Source organism: Cervus elaphus, chromosome 17 (genome assembly GCF_910594005.1).
Source record: "Cervus elaphus chromosome 17, mCerEla1.1, whole genome shotgun sequence".
Classification (NCBI taxonomy): Eukaryota; Metazoa; Chordata; class Mammalia; order Artiodactyla; family Cervidae; genus Cervus; species Cervus elaphus.
This window is the reverse complement of record NC_057831.1, coordinates 64,695,897-64,714,218: the sequence shown is the minus strand read 5'-3', so window position 1 is coordinate 64,714,218 and position 18,322 is coordinate 64,695,897. Positions and strand designations below refer to the sequence as shown.

Genomic DNA, 18,322 nt, shown 5'->3' with positions numbered 1-18,322 from the left:
ACAAAACCTCTTCTCCACCATCCAATTTATATTCAAAATTGCTACTACTGCACGACGTTAAATTACTACAGCATTGTTGAGTTTGATTTCTACTGCTAACCTTTTAGTAAAAAAGTAACAGATTCATTTGTTTATAATGTAATTTTAGAAGGCTTTCTTAAAGACATGATTTCATAAGACAGCATGTGCCACTCGCCTATGGAAATGCGACCCTGAAATAATCTTAAAAGCCAATCGAAAAATATGGTTAAAACAATTTTTGAAGAATTCATAAATTAGGTAGTCTGCATAAACTTAATTACTTTTTTTTTACTGCTAATTTGTTTATTAGAGATTTTTGTCTATGTCCCAAGAACTCTAATTGTGTCACATTTGAGAATAAATGGAAACATGACAGAAATAAAATTTTTTCATGATTATATTGTTAAAGAATTTTTATGGGTCAGTAGTCAAAGGAAAAAGAGGCTTTCTTGCTAATACCAAGTAAAAATTCAGAAAGTCATCTGCCACTTGTTTCCCTGGTCTCCTCTGCTGACCAGGAGACAGCAGTCTGTTCAGCTACAGCTATCCTGTCCACTGGCTGTCTGGGTGGTCAGTTGCATCACAGTTCACTTCTCAACCTCAGACAACATGGTTGATTGAGTCTGCTTAATGCCGTTACATATCAAACATCAAATGATAGGTAAGGTGCCATTTTATGTGCCAGAATGGCTCAAAGTTAGGATAATAGTCAGATAACTCATATTATCAAGACACAAAGCTGTTGGCTCAGGGCACAGGAGCTCAAATCTCTCTGAAAATGCCTTGTCAAATTACTGACAAAGTCTCAAGCACACATATTTCATCAGACTCAGTGGGGTAGTTTGTTTACTTTTGTCCTCAGTAATTCATGGGAATTATGTGGATGTGACTAGAATTTAGATTTAGTGCTAATGATTCACTGCATCCAAAAATCCCTATATCAGGCATCACCTCGTGATGTGCAAAAAAAATCAAAACAGTGGCAAAAAATAATTGAATGATTGCAGATTTCCTTTGTGACTTGTTAATCCTCTCTCCCATGGGTCCTGGTGAGTGTGTCAAGTGTTAATGAGAATCAGGATCGTGTTGTGTAGAAGGTTATGGAATTTTATATTCTCTTTTAGGGGTGTTTGTGTGGGAAATGGCAACCCACTCCAGTGTTCTTGCCTGGAGAATCCCAGGGACGGGGTCGCACAGAGTCGGACACGCCTGAAGTGACAGCAGCAGCAGCAGCGTGGTTTTACATCATTCACACTTGTCTTAATTCGAGCTGTGTTTGTGGGCATTTCCTCAGGGTCTCTACTTTGAGGGTGATATTTTACTATTGACGTATAAGCAAGACACTTATCCCCTGGAGAAGGAAATGGCAACCCACTCCAGTATTCTTGCCTGGAAAATCCCATGGACGGAGGAGCTACATGGGCTACAGTCCATGGGGTCACAAAGTGTTGGACACGACTGAGTGACTTCACTTTCTTTTCATCCATAGCAGTGTTACTGCCATTTGCCTTTACATGGGAATTATTTCAAGATTCAACCACATAGAATTCGGGGGCAGCAGGGGGAGGAAGCATGTGAGCGAGGAGAGTGAGCTGTCATACAAACTATTCAGTTGGGAGTCAGGTGGTGGTGATTCTGGCCCAGCTTTGCTCCTGACAGCTTTGTTCCAAGCAGGCCACCAAATTATTCTCTGCATGTGATTATTTTACTTTGCAAACAAATATTTTTGGAGTGCTTGCTGTATACTGTATATGGCAGCAAACAAAATAGACAAGATCCTTGACTTCATGAACCACATATTATATTGGAGGAAGATCAGCAATGAGCAAATAAATAGATTAAAAAAATTTTTTTTAATAATACTATGTCAGGTACAGATATACTATGGATAAATGCAATGGAAAAAATCAAAGAAGTGGAGAGCTTTGGAGAGTGTGGATATGATGGCAAGGGGTTCGATTTTAAGTAAAGTGTCATTCAGGAAAATCTTACTGAGAAAAAGATGTGGAAACCCAGGATCCAAGAAGATATGGGAATCCAGGAAGTGAGGAGAACCAGATATCCTGAGTCCTGTGATATCTGCTCCAAATGAGAAAGAGGGCATGATGGGATCAATCCTGCAAGCAGATACTGTTGGCAAGGATGCAAGTGTTGAGGGGGTAGATATAAGGGAGAGTTGGAGGGTCTTGCCAGGCACATGTAGAGCTTGGGAGCTCCCTTTCAGCTTCTGACAGTTTTTTCAACAAGGATGTTAGGAAAGTTATTAATATATTCCTTTAGCAATCATTTATTGGCACCTACAATGTGCTAGGTGCATTGTTTGATGCTGAGGATACTTTGATGAATAAAACACAGTTTTGCCTTCAAAGGGACTCAGCCTAACAAGGGACCAGACATGAAAACAATTACATTAATGTCCAATGCGATCAGTTTAGAAAGGTGTGTGTTATGGGGACAACACAGAGGGACTCTTTCCATTAGGCAGTATTAGGGAAGGCTGCTCCAAGGGAAGAAATAATAGCTGAATTATATTTTGGAGGATAAACAGAAGTTTGCCATGTGGACAAGGTGGAAAAAGAGAGCAGCCTAAATCTATTTTGTATTGGGGGAACTACAACTAGCTTAATTTTATGAGAACAAAAAATGAGAGAATAAATGGATGTGAGGGAGGTTGGGGAAGTAAAATTAGTGATACTTAGTAATTAATTGCATATGAGTGGTGAAGGTGAAGCCAAGGTTTGTAGGCTTGGGGACTTGGGTAGATGATATTACCACCAAGAAAGTCGTTTATCTCAAAGGAAGACTCTTGGCTATGGTGGTGGTGGGAGACAGCAGGGTGTTGTTGACATATTGTCTTCATCTGGTTCAATAAGTGCACGACCTTAAGTTTCCTTTCAGTGGAGATAAAAGCGGCTTTCTTTCTGGAAGAGATGACGTGATTTACACTGTCATCCAGTGCTATGCTGGTAAATTGGCTCCCTGAAAAACAAAACTTGTTTGTAGCATTTGCTGATTTCTGTGGTGTAAAGATTCCTGCTAGATTTCACGCTAATAATCGTTGGACAGTCTCCTCCTGCAGCGCTAGTTTTGTCCCCGAGAGGTGTTTGCTGAGCTCCCGTTAGGTGTGAGGCATGCAGCCGTGTGCTGGCTCTTTCTCCTGTATTTCTCCTTATCTACTGCCCACCCTCCTCCAGCCCACTCTTCCCCACAGGTGAGTTTTAGCAGTGGGTCTGCTTTCCAGCTTCTGGTGGCTCAGAGAGGCAGTCCCGATCCCCTCGTTTCTTCTTTACCAGGTCACACGGTTTGGACTTGCCTGCCTCACTGTGAGAGGCTCTGACTCCTGTCAGGCAGCCTTCTGCACACAACTCTCCGACTTCCAGTAACTGCTGCTTCACCTTTTCCCTTGAGTCTGGGATGCCAGCAGCAACCTGGCCCCACAGGCTGCACTACCCCCAGTTGGTTTTTTGAAACCTTCCCAGCGTCTTTGTAAATGGGCCTTTCATTAAATGCTCTGCAGTGACCCTACTTGAGCAAGCCGTTTCTTTCATTCTGGAACTATGATTATTGCAGATGAACAATAAGACAGACACAGTCCTGGATTTTTAAGAATTTCAGACTAATGTGACCAAAAATACCTTGACTTCTCCCATGATCTCTCTTCTGGTGTGAGACAGTGACATCCATAAATGTTCGCCAGCGTGGTTTTCCACGCCCATGCCTAGTGAAGCTGGGAAGCAAGGGAACTTCTTTCCTGCTCCCATTATGCCCCACGTAAGCCATATGTCTCATGAGGTCGCTTGAGGCCACCAGAGATGTGGACGTAGGAAGCTGGTGCCATTGGTCCATGACAGAGAGAAAGAGCCATCTGTTGCTAATTGTGTTTTCTGGCAGTACTGATGAATTCATGCTCCTGTGTGATTTGTGAGTTTATACCCCTGTGTTATCTGTGGACTCATGTTTATGAGACGAGGTCAGCTAGGTGAGACATTCTGGAGTGCTGGGCTGGCATCATAGCACTGGCTATGAGATCTTTTTAGGTTTCAATTTTCTAATAATTAAAAGGAGGAAATAGGAGTAGATTTTCTTGCAAGACCATCCATCATTAACACTCTCTTCATAACTAAAGTCTGCAGCTCTGGGTGCTCCCTATGACTATGATCTTATTCACTGAACAACTTGTTTTGGCTTACCAAAGACAAATTTAGGAATTAAAAAAAAAAAAAAGATTGTGTAAATCATACATCTAAGTTAGTAGCATGCCTCTTACCAAGTTTTATATCAAAGAGAAATATTTTAGTTACCTATTACTGTGTAGCAGCTTACCACAGACTTGGCAGCTTAAAACAGCACATACCTATTGTCTGATGGATTCTGTGATTTGGAACCTGGGAGTGCCTTAGGTCCTTTGTCTCAGGATGTGTCATACGGGTACAGTCACGGTATTGGCCAGGGCTGGGGTCTTGTCTGATGGCTTGCCTAGAAAAGGATCCACTTCCAGACTCATGTGATTGTTGGAAGAATTTCAGTTCCTTAAGGGTGGAGGGTCTTAGTTCCTGGCTGGCTGTTGGCCAGAGGACAACCTCAAGTCCTTGCCAGTAAGCCCACCTGATATGGCAACTTGCTTCAACAGAACCAGTGAGGAAGAGAGTCTGCTAGCAAGATAGAAGTCACAGTCCTATGTACCCTAATGATGCAAGTGGCATCCCATTACCTCCTACTGATTGTCAGTAGGTCACTAGCCAGCTCACATTCAAGGGGAGAGATTATACAGAGCATAAATAGCATGAGGTAGGGATCATTGGGGCCAGCTTAAAGTCAGCCTTTCACAAAAACTGCTCCACCCCCATGGGAAAAGAGTTTTAAATCCTGAGCTTTTCTGATATACTCAAAGGTTAGTTTATTTGTCAGAAATAAAAAGTGACAATGAAATGCAGTGTGGGACCCTAAATGAACATCTTGGTGATATTTGAATCGGGTCTTTACTTTAAGTAAAGATACTGTATGGTGTTAATTTCTTGGTTCTGATAATAGTACTGTAGTTGTGTAAGGTGGTTGCTTTGGGGGAGCCTGGATAAAGGCCACATGGAAACTTTGTGTATTATTTTTAAAACTTTTCTGTAAGTCTCTAAAAGTAGTTTGAAGTAAAAAGTTAAATAATAGATAAAATTAGCTACAGGACTGTATTGCACCACATGGAGAATATAGCAAATGTTTTATGGCCGTAAATCAAGTGCCATGCGTTTAGTTGCTCAGTCATGTCCAGCTCTTTGCGACCCCATGGACGGTAACCCACCAGGCTGCTCTGTCCATGGGGATTCTCCAGGGAAGAATAGTGGAGTGCCCTCCTCCAGAGGGTCTTCCCAACCCAGGGACTGGACCCAGGTCTCCCGCATTGCAGGCAGATTCTTTACCATCTGAGTCACCAGGGAAGCCCATAAATCAAGTATAACCTTTAAAACTTGTGAATCTCTATATTGCACACCTGTAACCTATATAATATTGTACATGAGCCATATTTCAAAAAAAACTAAAAAGTTAGAAAAAAGTGATTTATAAAACCTAAAAATCCTTTAGCTATTATATAAGCCTACAATGTGCCTATAGCTTATTCAATAATTTTAACTTTATGTCTTTATCAGAGATATTTTTGCAGATAAAATTCTGAAAATTTGTGGGTGGGGAAATGGGCAGATGTTGGTCAAAGAGTACAGTAAAGAAAAATATATATATATTTGTAAACAGGAAATTTATTTGATAAATTTGCTTGAAATTGTATAGGTAAAATCTATAATTTTTTGTATTAACAGATAATTTGAGTAGCATTCCTAATGAAAATCCCCTAAAAACCTCATTATTAGTATATAGTAGAAGTATTTATATTTGTATGTATTTGTTTCAACAAAATTACAGAGGTAAGAATTTTCTGCTTAAGCTTTAGTTGAAATGTTTTAAGGGGATTTTGCATACCACCAAATACCCTTCAAATGTCCATTTAAAACAATCACCCTTTCTAAAATAGTGTCCTGATAGCCAAATCTGACTCCTTCCCTGTTATGAGCACTGTTTTCAGATGTCAGTCTGCTTGTTGCTTGGATATCAGCACTTACATGCCAAAATAGTGTGGTCTGTCTCAACACACTGTTCCACGTGATGAAAAGCAAAATGCTTCAACCCCTTGTAGGCACTTGAATTTCATGCAAAACAAGAACAAATGGCTCCTCATTTTGCTGTGTTTGAAAGGGCTGCTTGTTATTAATACCCCATCACTATTTCACATGTCCTCATCTGGCAATTTAAAGCCTATGGGTCTCTGTTGGTTACACCTCTTAAGAGAGCTATTTGGAAACACTCTAGACATTTTTCTTAGGCCCTATTTTTAGAATGGAAGGCCTAATGGTATTTTAATGTCTCTATATATTCCCAGATCAAGTCTCAAGAAAAAAAAAAAAATCTGTTACTTTTTGAAATTTAACAAAGCTGGTGGGATTATCACCACTCCTCTGAGAAGCATTGTGTTAAAGAGTGAATTTAGATTCACAGAATGTCAGTGGTAAAAGGACTGTGAAAAATCAGCTCTTCCAAACCCCTGACTTTTCGCATGATGAAATTGAGTCTTGTGTGACTGAACTGTTGGCAGGACCAGGCAGTGAGGAGCAGCCAGCAGCCAGCATGAGGAGTTCAGAGGGGTGGCTTATGCTTTCTTGCAGAAAGTAACTCAGCTGAGGGTCAGTGACAAGAAGTGAGCTTCTGAGTTAAAGACTCAGCTTTAGAGTGAAAGTGGTCTGCTGAACCCCTGTGTGAACCTTCATCGCCCTTACCATAGAAGGTTCTGAGCGAAGAAGTGGAGTGATCAAAGAATATGTGGGCTCAGAAGTGAGCAAAGGTCCAAGAAACACCTGGGAGAGTTGGGCCCCAAGTGCTACTCAGCCTCGCAGTGAATCTTCCCCACCTGACAATGTGGGATGACTTTTCCCTCTGTAAGTTGGCACCTGGAATTCCATCAGAGATTCCTTTGGTCCAGCAAGCAATCTTCTAATGATGCCAAAAACCTCTGAAGGGTGAAGTGTCCATCTATTATTATATACTACTCTGTGTTATTTTCATCTCTTTTCTTCTTTGAAAGTCTCATTTCAATCAGCTCACTTGGGGAATGTAGCTTTGATGGTAGGAAGGGAAAAAAGGTTCAGCAGCAAGTATAGCTTCCCAGGTGGTGGTAAAGAAACCTTCTGCCAAGCTGGAGACACAACTTTGATCCCTGAGTTGGGAAGATCCCCTGGAGGAGAAAATGGCAACCCACTCCCATTTTCTTGCCTGTAGAATCCCATGGAGAGAGGAGCCTGGTGGGCTACAGTCCTTGGGGTCACGAAGAGTCGGACATGACTAAGTGACTAAAACAATGATGCGCTGGTGGAGGTGGCTTTCCAGGTGGGGCGCTGGAGTGGGGTGGGCAGGATGGTGTCAGGACACTGGGACATGGGTCAGGGACTAGGAAGCAAAGGAAGAATGCTGAAACCAAGCCAAGCTTGAGTGGGCTCTTACACCTGGGAAAGAAAGAGAAACGCCTTCACCCTTTCCTAGTGTTTCTCAGCCCCTTGGCAAATACTGATGATTGGAGGTTAAGTAGAAGATTGTAGAGTGAAGGGAGAACCCAACCACGGTGTATATGGTTGGTTCACTGGGAAAGTACATACCAGGTTTTGAATTAACCTTGAGTTATGCTTTTGGGACATACATTCCTAAAGCAAGGACTCATGTGTAATAGAGTAGTTAGTAGTTCTTGAATTGGTTGGCCTGGGTTTGAATGCTGGCTGGGACACTCACTAACTCAGGGATCTTGGAAGAATCTCATATATTTTCTGTGCTTAAGTTTCTTTTTTTGTAGAGTAGAGATGCCAGTAATGGTATCGCTGGTATAGTACTGTAGTGAGAAATGAGTTAATGAGTATGTAGCACTTAGAGCCTAGCAAAGTAGAAGCAATTGCATAGGAATTCTGTGTTCCCCGTATTCCTCAACCACATTTCTTGGTTTTATTTGAGAAAATATGTAAGATCTCTAGAATAAGATCTAGGAAAGAAAATCTTTTCAAAAATGTTATTTAGGCAGAATTTTCACTTCTGTGAATAACGTATCTCCTGAATGACAATCAGATGTCTCCTTTCCACTGAGATACTTGCTTGGACTAATTCGTATTTTATGTCTAAAGCTAATTCTTTCAAATGTAAAACTTCTTCTCACATCTTCACTAACAAATTTGGATACATGTTAATATAGTTATGTGAATATTAGGATTCTAAAAGTTACTCAATTTTAAGACAAGTTTCTAAGAAGGAAAAAAGTGCTTGTATCTAAATGTAATTGTTGAGTACTCTTTTCCCACATTTTTATATATAACAAGGCCTCACTCTCAAGATTCTTTCATAGACTTGATCCTTTCTGTTTTAACTCAGTGGCTGGCATATCCCTTTATGTTCCAGTGATCTATAGACAAATGAGTGGGGAATTATAAATGTGTGTGTTGGGTCAAGGAGTTCTTAAGGCCTAATTATTAGGTCCTTATGTGAGAATAAATGATATGGGATGGTAGATAGGGCATGCTGCTGCTGCTAAGTCGCTTCAGTTGTGTCCGACTCTGCGACCCCATAGATGGCAGCCCACCAGGCTCCCCCATCCCCGGGATTCTCCAGGCAAAAACACTGGAGTGGTGGGTTGCCATTTCCTTCTCCAATGCATGAAAGTGAAAAGTGAAAGTGAAGTTGCTCAGTCGTGTCCGACTCCTAGCGACCCCATGGGCTACAGCCTACCAGGCTCCTCCTTCCATGGGATTTTCCAGGCAAAAGTACTGGAGTGGGGTGCCATTGCCTTCTCCGAGATAGGGCATGGGTTGAATGTTAAAAATTGGATTCTCTTCCCGCTTTCTCTGTTATGAAGCTGTGTGTCTAAGAATCTCCCTAGACTTCCCTCAAATGAAGGATTTGAATGAGGTGTTGATTAAGGTTGCTTACAGATCTGATACTGTGTGATTCTGGAATTTCTCATTGACCCTACATTTTTAAGTGTGTGCTCTGCTTTGACTGACATGTACATTTTCTTTCCTAGTTTTCTTTCTTTCTTTTTTTTTTTTATTAGTTGGAGGCCAATCACTTCACAACATTTCAGTGGGTTTTGTCATACATTGATGAATCAGCCATGGATTTACACGTATTCCCCATCCCGATCCCCGCTCCCACCTCCCTCTCCACCCGATTCCTCTGGGTCTTCCCAGTGCACCAGGCCCGAGCACTTGTCTCATGCATCCCACCTGGGCTGGTGATCTGTTTCACCATAGATAGTATACATGCTGTTCTTTTGAAATATCCCACCCTCACATTCTCCCACAGAGTTCAAAAGTCTGTTCTGTATTTCTGTGTCTCTCCTAGTTTTCTTAAAAATCATTTGAGATGCCTTTGTCAGATGACCAGCTAGGGTGAGAGGTGCAGTCCACTTTCTACAAAGTAGAAAAAGCTGCCTGGATCTGCAGGAGCCAAGTCCATGACCTTGACATTGTAGCGTCCCAGTCCCCAGACACAGGGCCTCGGATCCAGCAGTTTGATTGCGTGTCAGATAAATAAAGACAAACTCGGAGGCGTCATTACCTTACTGCTAGTGGACAGTTTGTGTTTTTCTATTTTGCAGAAGACAGCACAGAACTGAAAAGATAAATTACTGTACAAGGTTTCAGAGTTGCCATTTGTTTGTGTAATATTTTCTTTTCTAGGGAGACAGTGAAGGTTAGGGAACAGCTTCTCTCTGTCTGCCTCTCAGAGGGTTGATAAAGAAATGAGATTAACCTATTTTGTGATCTACTTCTGCCTTTTCATTTGGGGACATTTTCATGTTAATTTACTCCTTATGGCAGTAAGTAGAGCGTTTTTTTTGTTTTGTTTTTTTGGTTGACAGGTTTACTTAACACAAAAAAATCTCAAAAAAAAAGTCATTTTGGATAAATCCTTCTAGGAGAGAGTCAGATGATCTATTATGGAACTAGCTTATCCCCTCTAGAATCATGACAGTGAGGTGGCTAAAATGCTTGTTACAGGGTTGAAGGTTGTTGTTGACAATTCACATTGTTGGTTACAGTAAATATAAATTAAGGTATTATTGTAGCACGGGTGGCCAACTTTTCTTTAGTTTAATTATTATTTTGAGAAACAGTCTATAAAAACATTAATTTCCACCTTTCTCTTTTCTTCTAGTCATGGACTCCTGCCTTGTAGATCCTTCTGTGAGTCTGCAAAAGAGGGCTGTGAGTCAGTCCTGGGAATGGTGAATGCCTCCTGGCCCAGTTTCCTCAAATGTTCACAGTTTAGAAACCAAAGTGAAAACAGCAATGTCAGCAGGATTTGCTTCTCACCACAGCAGGAAAATGAAAAACAATGTAGGTGTCTGCATTTTGTTGCATTTTTTAAAGATTTTTATTGAAGTTCATGCTAGGAAATACACAAAAAATGCATACAGTACAATACATTTTAACAAAGTGACCAGACTCACGTAACTAGCACCCAGATCAAGAAATAGAATAATAACAGCAACCCAGAAACCCAACCTCTCTCCCAGTGATCTGACCCTCCCAAAGAGACCTCTACACAGACTCCCATCACCTCAGGTGACACTGCCAACCTCTGAACTTGATATCAGTGGAGTTAATCATACAGTACGCATGCCTTTTTTGTCTCACTCCATTTGCTCCACAGTATGTTTTAGAGATTCACTGTATTTTCATCTTCTTGTAGTTCATTCATTCTCATTTTTTATGGTATTCTAATACATTTTATGGGTTTCCCTGGTGGCTCAGTGGTAAAAAAAAAAATTCACCTGCCCCTGCCTGCCAGTGCAAGAGATGCAAGTTCAATCCCTGAGTCAGGAAGATCCCTGAGAGAAAGAAACGGCAAACCACTCCCGTATGCTTGCCTAGGAAATCTCATGGACAGACGAGCCTGGTGGGCTATAGTCCATGGGGTTGCAAAAGGTCAGACATGACAGCAACTAAACAATAACATGTTTTATACCACAACATATTTTTCTACTCTGCTGTTGACAGACATGTGAGTTGTTTCCAGCTGCTGTGAATGGTGATACTGTGACTATTCTTGTACATGTCTTTGATGGAACGTGGAACTATGTATTTGTTCAGCAAAACAGTTTTTTAAAGAGGTTATGGACATTATATTTCTCCTAGCTATGAAAGTTGCACTTGCTCCAAATTCTCCCCAACACTGGGTATTGCCAGTCGTTTTCATTTGAGCAATTCTGATGGTAGTGTTGTGGTTTTAAGTTGCATTTTCCTAATGATTGGGGTTGAATTTTCAAGCTGTTTTGGTTATTTAAATATCCTTTTTTGTGAAGTGTCTGTCCAAGTATTTTGCCCATTTTTTGATTGGGTAGTCTGTCTGTCTGTTCCTGATTTGTAGCTCTGCGTGCATTCTGTATAGAAGTTATCTGTTGGATATATGCATTGTAAAGATCTCCCACTGGCTGGCTTACCTTTCCTTTCTTCTGTCAGTGTCTATTATGGAATAGAAAGTCTTAATTTTAATGGGTCTGTGTTATTAATCTTTTCCGATCCTCAGTTTTCCAGATTCTCGTGCTACAGTATGTGAGAGTCTTTCTAAATTACTAGGAGGGCCCTTTGGCTTCCACAACATGAGTTACAGTTGCCTGGAGTTTTGAGTTCTTTTTCTAGAATATTGATGCTTAGCACTAAGCCATCCAATCCATTGTCCTTATCGTTACTTACCAAATACTTGGTAGGTCACCCCACTGAGTGCATTCCTTTCTGTAGGTAAAGTATTCCAGTTCACTTCTGATAATGATTTTAACAATTGGACCACGCCCTGGTGCCAGGGAATGTCTGTCTCCACCTGCCATCAATAATGGCAACTTCACTCTCATGCCAGCAGTGAGTGATCCAGATCAATAACCCCATCAGACTGGCTGTTTTCTGGGACCACTCCTGCAACTGTCACAAGCTGGGTCTTTCAGAAGCAGTCACTGAGATGGAATTTGTTGTGGAGGGTGTTTACTAGATAGCAGCACTTGTGTGAAGGAGAGAGAAGGCGGGATTAGGTGAAGGCAGAAGCCGAAATGTGACCCAGGCCCACTGAAGCTTTGGCTAAATCTTCGGGAAGTTCTGGGGCTCATATGGTCTCAGGGACTTGTTCCATGTTGGGACAAGTCAGCCACGTCTTTATACCCCCACCTCAAGCCACCATTGGATGTGATCCTTCTTGGGAAGGATGTGCCCCTGTTTAGAGCCATTCTCTGCAGCTGAGGCTAAACCTGAAGCATCTGAAGCCTGTTAGCTGACAGTGGGGGAATCAGATCCTCTCCTGAAGGGCAGGAGTGTAGAGTGGGAACAGACCACATTGATCCAGTAAGAAGTGAACTGATTTTGCTCTGTGTTTATAAGACAGCATCAGTTCTGAGAGTGCATTTCTCTGGTGAGCCTTGCTGAGAAACCAAGGCATTTATTGCATTCTGCTCCTCCTTGGCAGTCCCAAGTTGTCATTTTTTTTTTTTTTTTTTTTGGCAGAGCAGCAAGATTGCTAGATTTCTGCTTGGCTTTGCAGAGGTTTTCTACCTAACTCTTTGGCTTGTTGCTCTTTACAGCAGAAGCCGTGAGGGGAAATCCTTCCACATGACAGGCCTGCCCTTCTCCGTGTCTCCTTTTCTGCTACATCCTTGGTGCCTAATTTCCCACTCCTCTAGTAGCGCCAAAACTCGAAGTTTTATCTCTCTACCTCTGTGGGTTTACCAAAAAGTTCTATTGGCTTCTCTGCCTCTTTGCAGGGGCCCTATGTCCAGACTCTCAGTTTCTAGTACTGTGCCAAGAATTGGCGAGTACCAAGGGGTAAAAGCATCCATACGCAGAATGTGACTGTTCGTTCTGCAGTTGTCTTCTCTCTGGATCTTAGCCACTCACATCTTAATAGTCTCACCAGCTATCAGAGACCTTTAAATGGATGTTTCTTGTGTTTCATCTGGCTTTTCCAGTTTTACTTGATGGGAGGGACATTGACCTGTCACAAGTTATTTATCCAAGCCAAAAGTAAGGGTTTGTTTATTTCTTTTTAACACACTGTACAGTAGAGGTCTACTGCTAAATTAGGATTCCCTCCAAAAGATTGTACATAGCAATAAACTACCAGAATGATGAGTGAGTGTACATGAAAAAGAAGCCCTTTTAATTCTTTTTCAGCTACAGTTCTCCCATTTACATAAGAACACTTTATTAGTTGTCATTTGGAAAAAGTAGCCTGATGATATAGGATTTAAGAATCCACTGAGAAAATTTGAAAATCAAAAATCATCAGTGTTCCATAACATGATGGTCCTAAAGTATCAGTTTTTAAAATCAAAGTAATACCAATATTCTTTAATAGCTCTAGGTGAAATGCCACTTCACATATGTTCCTCAAATATCAAAAGACAGTACAAATCTTTCCATCTTGGAAAAGATTGATGATTTTGGAAAAGATCTGGGAAGATATATTAAAGAAATTTATGTTTTAAGAGAATAGAAATGTGCTAAGTACACTCATCTGAGATCCTCTATTTGTCAACCTTTTTAGAATTCTTTACTGTATTTTTTTTTTCCATGTAGAGTTAATTCTCTGAAAATGAGTCTGATAATCGGTGTTTGATACAGTATTTTCCTGGAATTTAAAATAATTTTTCCATCTCATGCTTGATAGATAAAGAGTATACTAGTCATCATAGGTATATTCATAGGGCATGTGTTAGGAAAGAACCTCTGTTAGCTGTGATATTTATGTACACATGAGAATATAATTTCTAGTGCACACACACATAGTTACTTAAAAATGTTCATAAACTAAGAATATTGTATGCCAGGTAGAAAAGTATGAATTGTATAATATTGCCTTAATCGTATAAGGGTTTATGCTGTAAGAACAGTTATGAATATAACTCATGAAGTCCTTTTCTCATTTTTTCACTTATTTAGTAAATATTCATTGAGTATTCAGTTCTGAGCATTGTTGCAGGTAATGTGAAAAAATAAAAGTAATTACAGTAACCATAATATTGGTTTATATCCACCTAGGGAGATGGTTCGCAACCACAGATAATCTTGCGACCCCTCCACCTGGGAATTTGGCAATGTCTAGAGATAATCCAGTTGTCACAGCTCTGGGGACAGAAAGAGTTGCTCCTGACATTTCGCAAGTGGAGACCCACTATACTGTGAAACATCCTTTAGGGCATGGGTCAGGTACCCACACAAACTGTTCGGTCCCAAATGCCAGGAGTGCTCCTTTTAAGAGACTCTGGGTTGGGCGTGATGTTTTGCAAGGTTCTTTTTTTTTTTTTTTTTTTTAATTTTTTATTAGTTGGAGGCTAATTACTTCACAACATTTCAGTGGGTTTTGTCATACATTGATATGAATCAGCCATAGATTTACACGTATTCCCCATCCCGATTCCCCCTCCCACCTCCCTCTTGCAAGGTTCTTTATAGTAATAATAATAATAATACTTCTCATACTCCCTATCTTTAAGGAGTAATGGTTAATATTTTAAGGAGTGTTAAGCCTGATTTGGTAGATCTGTATATGAGAATGTGAGAGACAATGTAAAAAGAACATTGGTAACTCCATGTAACATGCTGACAGACAGACACTACAGAAGAACACAGGTTAAATGCCAGTGGAACAGAAGTGGAGTCAATGACACAGAGGAGCTCTGCATATTTGAAAAATGAAGGGTCTCACTTGACACAGAGGCAGCAAGGGGGTGTCCTGGGAGGCACTCGGCACTGAGGACCTGTGTTGGGTGTCAGGTGTCTATTTAGCCAGTGAAACAAGTGAGGATTAAAAGTTGACTCCCATCTTAGTTTTCTCCTTCCAACTCGTCAAGTCGTTTGCCCAAGGAAACAGCAACCTCGCGTTTACCTCGTGAACCCCGTTCTCCTTTCCAAACTGCTTTCGCAGCTGTTAGCTCACTTTGCTTCCAGAGTAAATCTCTGAGGTATTATCATCTTCATTTTATAAATTAGGAAACTGAGGTTCAGGAAGATTATCCCAAGATTATTTTAAATCAGCCCCCCAGTTCTGTTTTCATCCCGGGACTGTTCTGGGATTTGGTTATTAATCTTTGAATACTCCCCTCTGTTACAGCCTCCTTCTCACAAGAGCTTTCAAATGCCTTTTTAGACTGAGTTGAGCCAAAACTCACAACTTGTAACAGCTGCTTTTCCCAATGCACAGCTCTGTAAATTTACTTCATCTTGTCATAGCATCTTTTAAATCAGTCATGACTCTGAAGATATTTTGTTCTCATATGGAAGGCTACTCAGTTGTCTTACCCTTTCTATCTTATGCCTGGTCCCGTAAAGTAAATAATGTGCTAACGTGATAATGCTGTGGAAACTATTCTCAGAGGTTTTTAAAATAAACATTGGTGTGTGTTTCCATAGTTGAGTTGTGAGAACTCAGAGGGCTAAAGGTCAAGGTCCATCAATCATTCTGAGCTTTCTGACTAGTACCTTACTCTACCTTGTCTGAAATTGTATATGGAAAGTAGTTTAGAAATAGATCTCTGCTGCCATGAAAGAACTTCAGCTATTTATTCTTTCATTTTCCTCTTCCTTTTCCGAGTATCTTATTTGCTTTCTTAGCTTTGGTTGCTGAGATAAACCACTTCAGTATGTTAGCCCCAATATATTGTTGTCTCAAGATCCTAGTAAGACATAATACCCCCTTTCTCCTTTTGTATTGTGAATTTACTTGGGAAAATTACTTTCTTTGAGGTAGTGTCAATATTTTGCCAGAGGTAGATGAGTAGAGTTACCAAAATTAGCCACACACTTTTCATTACAATAAATAGTCAAATATAATGAGATTTTCCTAGAACCTCAAATTTTGCAACATTTATAATTTTAAATTATTGACAATTTAAATTATAAAAACATTTTCTTTCTTTGATATATAGTTGCTTCTTTTAAGGGCACCAAATCTAAATCTGAAGACTTGTTTTCAAGCCCTAGTTGTTTTATTTAATAACTGGATGATCTTGAAGCAAGTTTCATAAACCCTTTTTACTTCTCTTTCCTCAATTTTATTTTACAGTAGGAATAATATCTAGGTGGTAGAAAGGTATTATGGACTAAATAAAATAATGTATTTGAAAAAATTTTGGAATCCATAATGAACTATGAAAATATAAACACTTCAACATAACAGACATTTAGAAGCATGCTCTATGGACCATATAGTCAGTCAGGAAGTGGAAAGGAAAGATGGAATGCAGAACTTTTTTTAAAAACTTGTTTATTTGGCTGCATCAGGTCTTAGTTGCCCCTCATGGGATCTCTTTAGTTGCAGCATGTGAGATCTAGTTCCCTGACCAGAGATCCAGCCCAGGCCCCCTGCACTGGGAGCATGTAATCTTATCCACTGGACCAGGGAAGAACTGGCATGCAGACTTTTTAAAGTGCTCACAAGCCCATGGAGAGCTAGGCAGATGAGTACAAAGGCAGAGCCTAAGACAAGAATTTAAGCACAAATCATATGTTTGGGAGAGGCATAGACCAGTGGAGGAGTGGGAAGGTGGTTCAAGGGATGGAAGATGGCCAGTAAAGGTAAATTATGAATCCAGCTACCATTGTGGTCAACTGGAGCTTAATGTCATGGTAAAATCTGGGAAACAGTGTATGATTTGTACAATATGGCTTTGAATTACCCCAGTAGAGGGGTGAGGAGCTGGGGGATACCCTTGCTTCCTTCAGCCTTTGAAGATGATGAGGATCTGCTACAGCCTATGAGTACTGTGTCCTGTGAGAGCAGGGACATGGGATGTGGAGGAGGAAGTCTGGAACCTGGCTGCACCCTGCAATGGAAGGCCTTGCCTCTGGTTATTTCTCCTTCCTCCGTGGCGCTCTCTGCCTTTGTTCCTAGAACACTGCTCTGTTTTGATCTGCTTCCCGTCCTCTGGCCACACTCCAGTCTCTCCTCCTCTCCTGGCTCCTGAAATATTGATATTCCACAGAACTCTGGTCCCAACCCTCTGTCCTCAATATTCTATTCATTTTGTCTAGGAAACCTCATGGTTGCTCATAGCCACCTAAGTACTGACGACTCTTAAATCTGTCAGTTCATCCCCAATTTTATTCCACTCCCCCAGGCTGCCAACCTGTATTCCGAAGTCCTTGCCCCAGCCTCTCAAGCAAAGCTTTCCCTAGGTCTCCAGGAATTGCCATCCATGTTGCTGAATTCTATGGGAAGTTCTCAGTCTTCCCCTGACTTGACCTCCTGCAACTTTTGACACATTTAATCACTCTCTTCCTCCAAGATAAACCCTCTAGGCTTCCAGGTAGGTTTTCTTTCTACTTTTGGTCTGTGTGCATATTCAGCTGCGTCTGACTCCTTGTGACCCCATGAACTGTAGGCCACCAGGATCCTCTGTCCATAGGATTTTCCAGGCAAGAATGACTACTGGAGTAGATTGCCATTTCCTCCTCTAGGGGATCTTCCTGACCCAGACTTCGAACTCGTGTTTCCTGCAAGTCTCCTACACTGGAGGCAGATTCTTTACCTCGGAGCCATCAACAGAATTTCTTTCTACTCTGGCCACCTATTTTCAGCCTCCTTTGCTATCTTCTACTCACTTCTCTCACTTCTAAACACTGGAGTGCCCCAGGGCTCATTTCTTGGATCACTCCTTTTTTTGATGATCTAACGCAGGCTCATGGCTTGAAATACCACCAGGCACTGCCATCTACCAGCATGGATCTCAAACCCGCACATCCTCCAAGCTCTGGGCTTGCATGTATATGTATGTTTGTGCTATATACTCACACCACACACATGTACACTCACACACTGCTTTCAGCTTTCTAGTTATTTCTACTCGAGTGTCTACAAAATATGGTCCTACATACTACCCTGATCTAGTATTGCCCCCACCCCTGCTCTCCTCCAAACCCTCCTCATGTTAGTAAATAACAACTGCATTCTTTTAGTTGTTTCAGCCAAAAGCCTTATATCATCCTTGACTTTTCTCTTTCTCTTCCATACCATATCTGATCTTTCAGAAATCTTACTGCTCTACTGTCAAAATATACACATAATCCAACCAGTGCTCACCATCTCCATGACCACCCCTGGCTCTGGTCATTTCAGTTCCTGCTTGGATTATCCTTCCACCTCCTTATTAGCATCCTTGCTTGCCGCAGCAGATTGTTCTCCATACAGAAGCAAAAGGGATCATTTAAACATTTACATCTCTCCTCTCCAAGTTTTCCCA

The 18,322-nt window shown here is 41.0% G+C and overlaps 1 protein-coding gene across 7 annotated transcripts in view; it reads left to right on the top strand.

The window, feature by feature from the left end:
- Positions 1-18,322, top strand: part of CORIN (corin, serine peptidase) — a 263,611-nt gene that overhangs the window by 110,630 nt on the left and 134,659 nt on the right. For all 7 annotated transcript variants that reach the window (XM_043870982.1, XM_043870984.1, XM_043870981.1 and 4 more), the window contains one exon: positions 10,255-10,436. In XM_043870982.1, coding sequence (XP_043726917.1) covers positions 10,255-10,436 — 182 coding nt within the window. The remainder of the gene's footprint in view (positions 1-10,254; positions 10,437-18,322) is intronic.